This window comes from Charadrius vociferus, unplaced genomic scaffold (assembly GCF_000708025.1).
Source record: "Charadrius vociferus isolate BGI_N301 unplaced genomic scaffold, ASM70802v2 scaffold385, whole genome shotgun sequence".
Classification (NCBI taxonomy): Eukaryota; Metazoa; Chordata; class Aves; order Charadriiformes; family Charadriidae; genus Charadrius; species Charadrius vociferus.
Genome location: NW_009648925.1, coordinates 2253929 through 2267356, shown reverse-complemented (window position 1 = coordinate 2267356; position 13428 = coordinate 2253929). Strand labels below are relative to the sequence as shown.

The window sequence follows — 13428 nt, the reverse complement described above, 5'->3', positions numbered from 1 at the left end:
GTTTTGATCTGCCCAAAGCCATGCAGACTGTCCATAGCTGAAATGGAGTGAGCACAAATACAGGCAAAGCTCTGGGTGCTGACATTTTTCGGCATCACACGTATTGCTCGGATGATCTTCCAGAAGAACTGAAAAACAGTGGGGTTGAAATCCTGGTATCTTGTCTACACTCATTCTCTTGCCGATGTACTGACCTCCTGAAAGAAGTCTAATGTTTATTGGAGCCCATTAGTTCTTTCAAAAGTCATCTTCTTCTCCCTACCCTCTGCTTCATTTTTCCCTTATTTCTGAGAGTTGTCCATGATCTCTTTCAAGCAGGCATCTTCCTTTAGAAAATCTTCAGAGAATATGGGGTTATGGACTTGATTGTCTCTTTTGCTGAAGTAACTGCATTGGTGAGAGGCTGTGAAAGTGTTTGGTCTGACCCATTGTGGCAGTGATCGTCCATCCTTCTATGGCTTTGGTCTCTTAGTATCTGCTCTGCATCCTAAAGCCCTCAGGCTCCCGTGATATTTCGTACTACAGAGAATTTGGACAAGAAAAGAAAAGAAAAGAAATAAAGAGTAGCTCTGGATCAGAAAACTCCTTTCTCAGAATGGTTCAGCGTATAGCACCCTGCACGTGATAGCCCTTCCTGTGTGACACACCAGCCCTCAAGGAAAACCAAACAGGCAGATTTTAATCAGTGAAAAGTTGACGTCTTTGGAAAGTTAGAAATACCAAAATCCACGTGAATCTGATCAATCAACTAAGTAAATAGATGGTTTTCTTCTCTTAATTGGCAGCTTTTTAAAAGTGGGTTTGTTTTGGTTTTGTTTGTTTTTTTTTTTAAATCAGGTTTCTGTGTTGCTTCTATCACGGTTTAGGCCTCAATTCTGCAAAACATGTAAATGTATTAGTTAAACAGATTTTCTTCACTAAACAGGTGCAGTTTCTTGCATCACAGAGGTGGAACTAAAACATCATTTAAACAAGATTTGAATGGGCAATGTGCTTTCTATTCACTCGATGCATGCAGAACCCCACAAATCAATCACATCGCAGCGTAGCACTTCTCAAGCCCCTGCTCCCTCCGCAGCCCCTTTGCAGAGTTCAAGGATAAAACAGGCAGCTTTTTCAGAGCACACCTTCCACCAAATGACACACCTCTGCTGAACAGGCTCCCTTGGGCTGTATCAGTGCAAAAGCTGTGCTAGCTTTTTCATGGCACTTTACCCCTTTACAATGCTGCAGCAGCCGCAGAGGCTCTTGCTGTGAACTAGGCGGTGGCAGAGCGGGTGGGAGGACACCAACCCTCTGGGCAGCTGTGCCAGCTTAAGCTGACCATGAATGTCACATGAAGCTGCAGCTGGGAAGTGCCACCGCAGCACCTATTGACGCTACAGCTGGCTTAAAAGAAGCACAGGTTGTAACAGCCTGTGATGCCTGCACGCACGCCTGTGCTGAAGGATGTGTTCGGTCAATGAAATGTCCCGCAACACAGCAGACTACTGGGCAGCCAAACTGTTGCTTTGATCCTAGATTTTCACATATCCCTCCTGTGACTCAAGGATGACTACTGGGGCTTTAAAAAGACCTTAATAAAATAAGTGCTGATCTCTGCATTAAGAGATTTTTTTCTTTCAGCTGCAGCTACAGTTGTTTGGTTACCTTTATACCACTTTGGCCTTCTAGATCAAGGGAGGATGGACAGAGTGGAGTTTAGGTTCCAACAATGTCTGTAGCCCACAACACTACAGTTCAAGCATGCAATTCCTGTAGGCTTGTGTGAAACACTTACCATATCATCATAATCCCTGTCTGGAAAACGACCTCTATTTGGAGAACGCATCTCATATGGGTTGTTTGGCTGATATCCTGGGTTTGCATGGCCAGAAGTGGTCTGAACTCTGGGGAACATCGTGGACTGTCTATCATCAGAGGTATTTGGGTTGGAATATCCTGATTTTATCAGGCTCTTCTTCTCTGGATCTTGTTTGTGTTTGGCTCTTCAGAGGGAATGAAAGAACAAAGGAGGTTTTAAAAGAACTTTAGGTGTACCTTACTTATTGAGTAAGTCCAATTTATTGAGTTGTCTACTCCCACCTTATTTTGAATGCTTAGTCCTGTTCTGAAACATGCAACAGATTTTTCTAGCATACCTATTGCAAAACCCTTGTTAGAAATGATAGAGTACAAAGTTTGGCATCTCTTATCACAGATGGGGCTAAACTGCTAGGAGAGTCAGAGGGGGACTTTGGCCTCTTTCAACTAATTCCTACAGTGAAGGAGTTTCCTTGACTACCACTAGCTCTAACTGACTATTCAGAGGAAGAAACGAGGCATTCATTACACCCAGTTAAGTAAAGTTGCCCTCATGCCTGTGGCCAAAGCTGGACACTCAGATAATGCATTTGAATTGTCTTTGACCACAAGTCCATACATCGCACACACACTCGGCACCAGCTCGTGCCCCTGCTATGGAGCTATGCCTGCTATGGGCAGTCTTGTAGGCATCTTTACCTGGGCAGCACTGAGAGCGAAGGCAGAGTTGCTGCTTGAGTGTTTGATATTTATTGTGTGGAGAGAAGTGAGGAGGTGCAACTGCAACTGGGAATGTGCCAGTACACCAGGAATAGCAAGCTTTAAAGGGATGTTTGGCTGGAAACACCACCTGTATTGAGCTGAAAGGGCTATGCCAGGCCTTGAGCTGAAGTGCTAGCAGGGAAAGCTGCAGAGGGTCTGAATTTGGGCCACCCAGTTTTCTGATATCAACACCCTTCTTCAGTCTCATACAGATGCTGTATCAGTACTGGCTAGGGCAGGATTAGGATTAATGGGCCTGGTGTGTATTTTCAAGACTTGGCTGAAGCTTTCATAATCAAATTCACTGTAAGAGAATAAATAGTTCTGGGAATAGCACACAGGCAAACCCAAATTCTAATGGCTACATGACTTAAATTGTCTGCCCAATTAGACATGCAACCACATTCGCAGCCCTGCCCCTCTCTAAATTTCTGCTTAGTTCCATGCAAACATGCAGCAAGGCAGCTTCTATTCAATTGTAAGAAACTCTTACCTTACTGAAACAACAGACACTGCTATCACTAAACTCAAGATGATGGCTCCAAACACTGTACCCACTATTATAAGGATGAGTTCTCTATCTGAAAAAAAAAACGACCAAACCAACAAACAAGAAACATCAATTGAAAACTCATGGTAAATATTGAAAACCAAGTTCTGTCCCTGTCCTCTTACTTTTAAAGAGAGAAAGAAAAAAAAAAAAGAAAAAAAAGAAGGGAGAAAGGGAGAGAGAAAGAGGAGAGAAAGATGTTATGCATTCCCAAGCTCCTGGTGCTGTCTCAGGACAACTGTCTGCGGGTACAGAAAGATGTAAGTTAAGGAACTGATCTTCTGGATGCCTTCTTTGATCCCAGCTCAGGTTCCTAATCCCATGCACTTAATGGCTTCACACATAGTTATAGCTGAGGGACAGGAACAATTGAGAGGGTGTAAGGGTTGCTTAAGCTGGTATTGCCGCTAAAATATACAGTTAGATGTCAAATAGGCTCTTCCCATGCCCTAGGCACATAAAGCACACCGATTTGAGGTGTCTGTTATGTGGCACTATGAACACTGCATAAGTATCCCATATCTGCATAAATGTTTGGCAAGGAAAATTCATTTTCACTGATCTTGCTGCAGAACTAGCATGACTAAGGGAGGAAGACATGAATTCTATATCTTCAACTGCGAAAGGAATTACTACTAAAACCTAGTTTTAGCTCTGCATAGCCATTGTAAGTTAAAAAAAAATAAAAATAAATTGTGTCTTGCAGGGCATAATTTCAAGATAAAGATGTGAAGAGTAAGACAGTCTCTTGAGCTACCAACCTTACTGGTGGTACCTACTTGAAGATTCCAGTCTGGATTTATGAGTTTGCCATTTAATACACTGAATGCCTATACTGGAGATACACAACACGAAACCACCAACTGTGCCATTATCAGCAGAAAGATGCATCACTGTTAATCATAGGAGCATACATCGAGACAGCAGGGAATATGATTTCTTGAAAGAATGTTACGCCAAACACATGTGTAAAGTGTCTTTGGTGATTGCTCAGCAAACATTTTACATCAGTACCCACCAAGTGCCGTGTGGAGAAGATAAGGCTATTAAAGGAGTTTATCATTAGCAGGTCCCAAATTCACGTTTAAATTCACAATGCGTTGATTTTGTACCAACTTAGCATTTTAATTTGCTTTATGAAAAAGGTCTTAAAATGCGCAAAACTTTATCAGGAAAATATGTTCCATGTGACAAAAAATATCCTTCCTGCCAAACATTTACAACTGGCAAGAATCACTGTGCTGCCCTACAACTACCATTAGCCAATCTCCAAAACTTTTAGGCAAAACCAGAAGCAAACCCTTGACAATCTCTGAGCTGCAGACACAGCTATGTTAAACACGTATAAGTTTAAGAATGCAGCAGTGTGAGACTCCGAAGGGCCATATGAGGATATAACTTTTGCTCAAATAAAGCCAAAGGAGTTGTGAGAAGTGAAGAACCATAAATGTTTGGTTTTCAAATTGCCTCTGACTGTATTAGATGTTCTGAATTTAGGCATGTGCAAACACTGGAAGGCATGAAGAATGTCTTCTTCTAATCTATATGAAGGTGGAAACTGGAGAAGGTGCAGCAAACAGCCACAAAACTGGAAAGGGAAGAAACTTTGGGAGGCCCATCTGGTTAGCTTGTCCACATGATTACAATGATGGGATAACACAGTCGGGGCCATCATCTATTCGCTGGTACAGAGTACTAGATGCTTGCAAGGTAAAGCACAAGCAAGAACCACTGATTGGATATTAAAGCAGAAACATTTGAAATGAGAGCAAATACACTGACGTTTTAATAGAGAGAGTCATTAATTACAGGAGAAACTATCCATTAGTGGTGCTGAGTTCAGCACTGCATGTCTTTAGATGAGGACTAAATGCTTTTCTGTCAAATAACCTGTGTTTGGCTAAAAACCACTGGACTTAATGCAGAGGTCATTAGAGGAAATACTGCTGTCTGTCTGAACATGAGTTTCAGGAAGGATTTTCAAGAAGGCAACAGTGGAATTTCACTCATTTTTTTTCTAACATTTTCCTGGTATCATTACAGGATGATGGTACCCCTCAAGACTTCTACTTGTTATTTTTGTTATCTCAGGCAGATTAAACATTACCAGGTATTTTTCCATGCTACAACTAAAAATCAGGAATTCTTGTACTTACTGTTATTGCAGTTCTCCCCAGAATAGCCCACTGGACAACTGCATGAGAGAAAAAAAAGAAAAAAGGGGAAAGAAAGAAAAGAAAGATAATGTCATTAAGTAGATGATCACAAAATAGTATATTTCCACCTTTTATCAGCAATTTCTCCGCAAGGTGTGTTCATTGCAGGTTTCCTCTTTAATGCTATCTTAATGTTGAATTCTTTAGTTTCATTGTTAGACTAAAACAATCCGAGATTTTTAGAATGATCGGTGAGCTGGGCACTCAAAGTTTCAGGTTCTCGGCCTGAAAAATGTTAAAAGGCCTAATTTCTCCAAAGAACTAAACCCTGCACCTCTGAACCACTTGGAATTGCTACCCACTGTCTTAATCAAAAGCCTCAATATAAGGTCTACAAGGACTGGCAGCTCTTTCTCTTCCTCCCATGTTCCTTTTTTATATTTAAAATGTATCAACTATATGGCAAGAAGTGTTCAGTGTGTATCAGCAATAATTACAAAAAGAGCTGAGTTAATGGATATGGGGAGCAAGGTCCCTCTGCTTATCCACTGGAGCAGAGCACAACCAGTCACTTACTCAGCTTCAGCAGCAAACACCACTGCTCTATTCTGATCCTGAGCTGACAGAATTACTCACAGAGAGAAAACTAAGACGAAATAACATAGGTCTGAAAGTTATCAGGAGACAGAGTCCACACTGATTTCCGTGGGACCTTTCCAGGGATTTGAGGCAAGTCTTGCTCTAATGCCTGCTGCTTGCTAAATGCTTCAGCATACTAATTCTCATGGCTTTATTACTTTGAGGGAATAATTTATGTCATCATCCCACAAAATAAGCGTGAATTAGTTTATTTTCTTCACTGCCTCTCAGATGATCTTGGATCTCCTTGACTTTCCTCTGAGGTATTATGAGCGCACACCAACGGCTAATGCCAAGCAGTTAAAATGTCATAATTTGTGACACCACGGGAATTTGTCCACCTGTTAACCACCTTAGGCAATTCTCTGATTCACACAGCTGCAGGCTGTTCTAGATTCAGGGTGACCCCGTGTTCAATGTTCTTCTCCCTGTCTTTGCCTAGAACACAGGAACACAAGAAAAAGCTGAGTACTCACGGTACACATGTTTTATCATTCCTTTGAAAGTCAGGCTTGCATTTGCATACTGGAATCTCTTCTTCTTTTGCACAGTACTCATTTTCTTCATCAGTACAGTCTTTACTGCAATCTGTATATTCAGAGGGAAAAAATACGAAGTAAATTGAAGATAGCTCCCAAAAAATCAACATTGGAGAAAATTCTGCCTCCCCCCCCTTTTTTTTTTTATTGCGATGTAAACACAGACAACTTTGTTGTGCTTCAGAGAACCAGAATGGCTTCTTTGGGGCTATACCTATGTAGAACAAAAACTGAAATACAAAAATGCAAAATTAAAAGTAAACAGTCTTTGTTTAAACTATCCCGCTTCATCAGAATGGAAATTTGACTAGGCTGCATCTTACATAGGCAAGCAATGACCTGCAGTTTGATCTCACAGCAGATCGTTTGTATTGCAACTGATCTAAAACTGGATCAGATTTAGACAGGTTAGGGGCCACAAGGGCCTAGACTGGTTCACATCTCACTGGCCTTTATTGTAGCCAGCTTTCATGATTTTATCATGAGTGTTTGCAATATTTGTAGTTTTTCTTAAAATCTCATATCTTAGACTTTTTTTCTGTAGTGTGAAAATTTTAGTTTTCATAAGAAGAAAATAAGGTACATTTCAGGGCTGTGGAGGATAGCTAAAAATATAAACAGAGTACTCATTAAAAGTACCAAACACACAAATACCAACACACAAATAAAATCCCAACAACTAAAATTTCCTAAAAATCACATAAATCATTCTTCCCACAAAAGCCTTTCTAAAAACAGGTGATGCAAACCTAGAACTACTAACAAGGCACAGAGCTCTAACAGATCGCTGTAGTGTATCATGAGACTTCCAGTTCTGTTAGTATTCCCATAGCTGCCTCCAGGTAGCATGTAGAATTTATTCACAAAATATGTCCTAACAGAGAAGGCTCTGAATATAAGATTCAATTTGTTCCATATTTTACCTATTTAGGTTTCGGTTCTTACCAAGAGTTTAACAATGCATTTAAAGAGCTGCTTACTCACTGGTTTCAGTGATGATTTTCTCAGGCTTTAGTAGTTTATTCTGCTAGAATAGAATTTTGAATGTGTTTAAAGTGAAATGTGAGAATGTATTTCTATGGCTTTCTTAATAAGACACATATTCCCTGATTTTTAGAGGTTGGCACATTTGCAGAGCACCCTTTTCAAAAAGGGACTGAGACAGGGAATAACCAGGTCAGCTTTTCCAGGATAGATAAAGTAGCAAAGTACTTACCTGAACAAGACAAAACATCCCATTGTGTACTTGAAAAATTACTTTTGCATTTGCATTCTGGATACATTTGCTCTACGCAGTCTGTTGTTCGCTTATCACAATTAAAAGCTTCACAATAGGCTGCAACTTTAAAACAGAAACAGACAGGAAGCAAACTGAGTACTAATAATGTCTTTTTAGAGAAAGCAGTGCACCTGCTCTGTAAATCATAAACCAATTCTTTAGCAATTCTGAAAAAATACTTTTAAGTATTTTTTAGGGGGCACATTGATACTGCAGGCATTTGAACCAGGCTTTTCTTTTCCCATGCTGTTTACCAGTGAAGGTTCTGTTTCCATCCCATCTTCTGACCTTCTGTTTCTCAGCCTCCTACAACAGCCTCCAAACCTGCCTGCCCCGAAGTCCATGAAGAGAGAAATCCTACCCATTAGTTCACATTCAGAACACTGATTTGCTGACTGACCTTAAAAAAAACTATAGCAAAACCCCAGCACTATTCCCTAAGTTTTTTCTGCAACTGAACTGTGAGGCCCAGATCCCATACAGTTCTACATAGATATAAATGTTTATGAGCATGCAGCTCATTTCATGAGCAGCATTAATATGCTGTTTGCCCAATTAATATGCTGTTAAATCCATGTCCCAGTGGCAGCAATGGGTTACAGAGCTCAGTGGGTGGCATGCAGTAGAGGGATGTGATTGTACAGGTGTTTTGTGAATGCTAACTTTTTTTCTATTTCCCCCTCACCTTTAGGACTAGCACACAGGAAATGTCATGGTTGAGGTGGATACAGTCACCTTCAGAGACCAAACTCAGGCCATAAGCCATGAAATGGACTTATTTAATTATTAGCTACACCTTTTGCAAAAGTTGATTTCAAAACAGGAGCATATTACAAAAAAAATAAATAAAATGCTTATTTTATTCACAAAATCATTCTCCAAGTATTACACTTTTACTAACACAAGGCTTTACTCATTTAGACCAATGAATCACTTAGCTCAGTAGCTAATCAGTGAGACCTCATTTCAATTACCATGGGCAATTGTGGAGGAAGTCTAAGGAGAGTTTCATCCTATTTTGCCAGTAAAATACTGGCTTATTCTCAGAAGCACAATATATGTTTTCATATATTTTGTCCTGATTTTTCCAGCCACTTAAAACTCACCAGGTTAAAATCAACATGCCATCGCTTAATTGGTAACAAGTATTTTCCTTCTCTCCTTTACACAGGAAGCAGAAAGCCTTAATAAGACAAAAAAGCCCAGCACCGAATGGTTCAGTCGTCAAAATGACCCAAGATTGAACATTCAGCTCCTTAAAATCAAAAAGGCTTATGCTCTGGTGGCCTTTGCTGCACACAGAAATGTTCTAACCAGCTTTGAAGATAGAAACCTCTGTTTCTACTGATTATTTTCCACAGTAAGGAATTACATACCTCTGTATTCAGAGACATAGGGTGAATCTTTTGTTGCATTAGTTATTGCCATACTAACTGTCACATTGGTTACATTTGCATTCTCCGTAAACAGGTTTATTACTGTTACATTTGTTGAAGGAGAAGCTCTGACTTCTGTCGGAGATCTGTAAAGTACAGATAGTATTATTTTAAAGTCTCATATAATCCATATGGATAGCAAGCTAGATGCAAAGACAAAACATTTCTGCCAAACCTCCCCCTCTCCCCTAGCTTCTCTTATCCCACAATGTAGGTAGCTGCTAAGATACCTGAAAATAAGTTCAAGTCTTGTTTAGGAATCCATCTTTTCAGTAGATCCAGATGTAAATAGGTATCTGGTAAGAAAAGGCTGTTGGATTTAATGCTAACACCGCTCCACCGCTCCTTTGTGTGCTGTTGTCATACAACTGATTTTTTTTTTACTGGGTTAGCCTCAAGCCAGCTGCAGTGTGGAGGACCTCATCTGTTAGACACTAACCTTTACGTGCTCATGTCAGCCTGTGGTGTCATCCAGGCATGACATGCAAAACCCAACCTGAAGCGGGGTGAGGATAATTCAGGGTATGACGGCAATGAATTCAGAACGGTCTGTTTGCAATGTAGAGGTATCTATGCTAACTGCTTGCTAGCTGGGTTGGGTTCAGCTGGACAGCTATCTCCCTGGGGCATAAGGTGGAGATCCTTGTTCTTCAGCTGAACTTTGTGCTTCTGGGGTATGCATAGAAATACCTTTAGGTGGTAGATTGCTGTAGTGACTTAAGATGGTGCTGTGCCCATGTGTTTGTCACAACCCCTCTACTGAAAGTTACTGCCCTCATAACCCTGCTAGAATAACAGTCTGCTTAATTGCTTAATCCATGGGGTTCACTGAAAGGGTTTACATTGCTCTGTGTGCTAGCATGACAAGTTTGGCCTGATGTGGGTTAGGGAGCACTCACAGAGGAGCTGGCAGAGCTCTGGGGCAGTAACCTGTAACAGATGGGGATGGGAAGAGAGGGACAGCTTACACTGTCCATCTAGATCGGGAAAGAACCTATGCCCGCAGCTACAGTCACCACAGCACATTCAATAACATCTTTGCTCAGCCTGCCATCAGGAGACACCAGCAGATGCAAAAGGAGATGCGGTGAGCTTCTGCAATGAGGGCATTTCTTAAATTAAACTGGGACTCCACGTTGGACCTGTTCACAGGAACCTCAGAGTTAACTTACAGTTTCAGAGGCACTCAGATCTCACAGGGACTGCTTGTTATAGCATGGTGCTATATCCTACATGGTGCTAGAAGTGGGAGATCCACTGTGGAGCTGTCTCAGCCAGCCCACTTCACAGGCATATTGGAAATCCATGGGGTAAATATGGGGCCAGCATCCCAGAAACATTAACAATACAAGAGGAATGGCTGCATTTAACAGGATGTACTGAACTGAACTCATGCCATATCCTCTCTTGAACTCAGTACTCCATGGGAAACAGATTAAAATGGAGTGTGCGGGAAGCATGCACTGTGCAAAATCCAAACTGGCAAACTTACTGAATGTTTGTGATGACAGTCTGTTCAAAGCCTGATAAATTAGTGAGAGCATTTGCAAACTGTAAAAGATAAATGAATTGGAGTTAAAGGCAAGTAGATACATAGACCAAAATCACATGAAGCACTGAGGCTTCCGCTGTGCCTTTAATCCAGAACATATTACTACAGGCACAAATAAAGCAAGTTGATCAGTCACATCCACCCTTCAAGGTATTGCAGAAGACGAGTGGCAGGGTGGTGCTGTAGAACAGGGAATACAGGAGAACAGCGAAGGGGTGGAGAGACATCAGTTGAATGAGTGTCAGGCAGTGCGTTAGGGTTGACTCCCTGGATAGCTACAGATACTCCCTTGCAGACTCATCGCTTAGAAAGGCATCTCTGCGGTACCAACTGATGTACAAGTAGAGGGAAGAGGGAGAAGTAAGCATCCTCACAGTTGCCACTTGTCCTTAAGATACCGTGAAGTGGGATAATCAGGGGTTGATCTTGTGGGGAGAAGCACAGCACTGATGAAAGCGCTGGAGGTTGGATGGGGTCAGTAGAAAAGTCACTGCTCTCCCTCATCCCATGTGAAGCAGGGAACAACTGGTGGAGGTAGCTGCCTCCAACTGCCACACAAGCAGAAGGCATCATGAAAAAAGGATAAGACGTCCAAGTCAACTGAAATGAAAGGTAAACTATTCTCCTTTGTAAAAAAATAAAAAAAGATTTCTATGCTATTTTCATTTTTGCATACTATTACATATCTATTCTAGTGCTGCATATCACACACTTCTGTAGCCATGTCATGAAAAAATGCTGGACAAAAAAATTGAGGAAAATATTTTTTAACATTTTGGAGGGACAATTTTTGGTTACTTTCCAATAAAACATTCATAATAATTCATAAACTAATAGGGTTAAAATACTAATATTGGTATGTTTAAGGAAGAGACTTATTGTTTTGGTATTTAGACACAGATGGACAGCCGTTCTGAAAAGTTTGTGCTCTGTAGAAACAATAGCTTTCTTAAAAAAAAAAAAAAAGCTCATTTTTACATTTCATCAGAAACTAAATGGGTGGCAAAATGTTGCTCAGCCTTATGGTTTCTGGAAAGGGAATGATGAAAGATAAAGAGCAATTTATGTGAGAACTTTACAGAATAGAAGTGGCACCATAAATGCAGATATTACTTATTTCAAGTCCATCCCTCCACTTCAGCAAGAGCCACGCATGTACTCATCTGAGGGCAAAATTCAAGTCTTTTATGAATAGCTCTAAACTAGTGTGAAGCATTCTTTGAAAGAAGTAGATTTCTCAAGTGAAACTATTCTAGGCTCCACATTAAATGTAGCGTATATCCCCTCTGTCTGCGTGCCATTCAAGATAGTATTAAATACACAGAAAAAAAAACAACCATCGTCACTCACAAACATTGTTATCCGTTCGAACACCTCTTCATACTGTGTGGAATTTACAGTTTCAACACTATCATCGTAAGATGCATTCAGCATAATGACTCCTGGGAATATTTTCCCTAGAACAAGAACAGAGAATAGTAATTAATTATAAAGCATCAAGTAAGTCAGGTTTCACCTTAGAGTTCTCCAGCCTTCACAGTTGGGGAAATGCAATGCAGAAATCAGTCAGTGCTATTTTTCATATACTGGAAAAATCAGTAGGGCACAAATGTTTGCTTAGTCAATTCAGCCACAACAGGCGATGTACTCTGGCTACCTGGGAAGCAGGCAGGATCCTGGGCTCAACCAAACTAGCCAGACTGTGAAACTCAATAGTGTTAGATTGTAAGCATGGCCTGAAGCTAATAAAAGACTGCATCTAAGGTGTTACAGCATTTAGTGAGAAAATACCTATATTAAGGACTCCAAATTTGCAGCCACTAAGCAGCTGACATGGTTCACCATACCTGAGAAAGTAATTAAGTGTCTATCTACTACTTTAGGCTCACAAGTAAATTTGAGAACCATGCTTGCTGGCACTTAAATACTCAGCCCCATTTGCTCACATGCTTGGCCTTCAGCAGCATCTCAGAGATTTCAACAGGACTGTGACGAGTGTTTAGCAATAGGGAAAATCAAGCCAGTTGTTCAAAGGTCTTCATGGGTTTGTGCCTTTTTAAATCCTGGCCATTAATACTGACATCAGGTTTACACTTGCATTTTTTCCTGCTTTTCACTCATTTTAATATCCAGCACCCCTGACAGCGAGCTCACCTTCTCTTCCTAGCACATTAACCTCTTTGGCTGTTACTGTTTTGTCAGATAACAATCTAGGTCACTGTAGCAGTGACTGTCTGCAAAGCAAGGCATTATTCAGCAGTCGCTTTCCCAGACTGATTGCTTTCAGTTATAACATGAGAGCAAGGGATATGGGAAGAAAAATTCACCTGAGCAGTTATCTGTGAAGTAACTAAAAATATAGATTGCCCTTCTGCAACTCACCTGGGTAACAATTCTTCTCCTTATAGTAGAATCCATATTCGCACTGGCAGGTAAAACCACTATATAAAGCAATACATTTAGCCAATTTTGTTCCACAAGGGTGTGGGTAGCAGAAGTTCCCTGATACAGAAAGGAAAGATATTGACGTCAGGATTTCTATGAAATTGTGATAGCCAGTCCATATAAAAAAGTACTTCATATATTAAATAGTTCATATATACTTCTACTAAAAGAAACTACCCGGTAGGTTTTATAGAGTATAGATGCAAATAAAGAGCACATGGCTACATCTGGCTTGCTTAATGTTTGTGTAGTAACTGTTTTCCCTAC

The 13428-nt window shown here is 40.6% G+C and overlaps 1 protein-coding gene across 1 annotated transcript in view; it reads right to left on the bottom strand.

Moving 5' to 3' along the window:
• Window positions 1-468: 468 nt before the first annotated feature.
• MUC13 (mucin 13, cell surface associated) overlaps window positions 469-13428 on the bottom strand; it is a 30737-nt gene continuing 17777 nt past the window's right edge. Inside the window, exons 7-16 of the mRNA XM_009887312.1 lie at window positions 13099-13218; window positions 12067-12173; window positions 10657-10715; window positions 9105-9250; window positions 7666-7791; window positions 6387-6498; window positions 5272-5309; window positions 3059-3146; window positions 1781-1988; window positions 469-519 (exon numbers count right to left, since the gene is read on the bottom strand). Of these exons, the coding sequence (XP_009885614.1) occupies window positions 469-519; window positions 1781-1988; window positions 3059-3146; window positions 5272-5309; window positions 6387-6498; window positions 7666-7791; window positions 9105-9250; window positions 10657-10715; window positions 12067-12173; window positions 13099-13218 (1055 nt within the window). The remainder of the gene's footprint in view (window positions 520-1780; window positions 1989-3058; window positions 3147-5271; window positions 5310-6386; window positions 6499-7665; window positions 7792-9104; window positions 9251-10656; window positions 10716-12066; window positions 12174-13098; window positions 13219-13428) is intronic.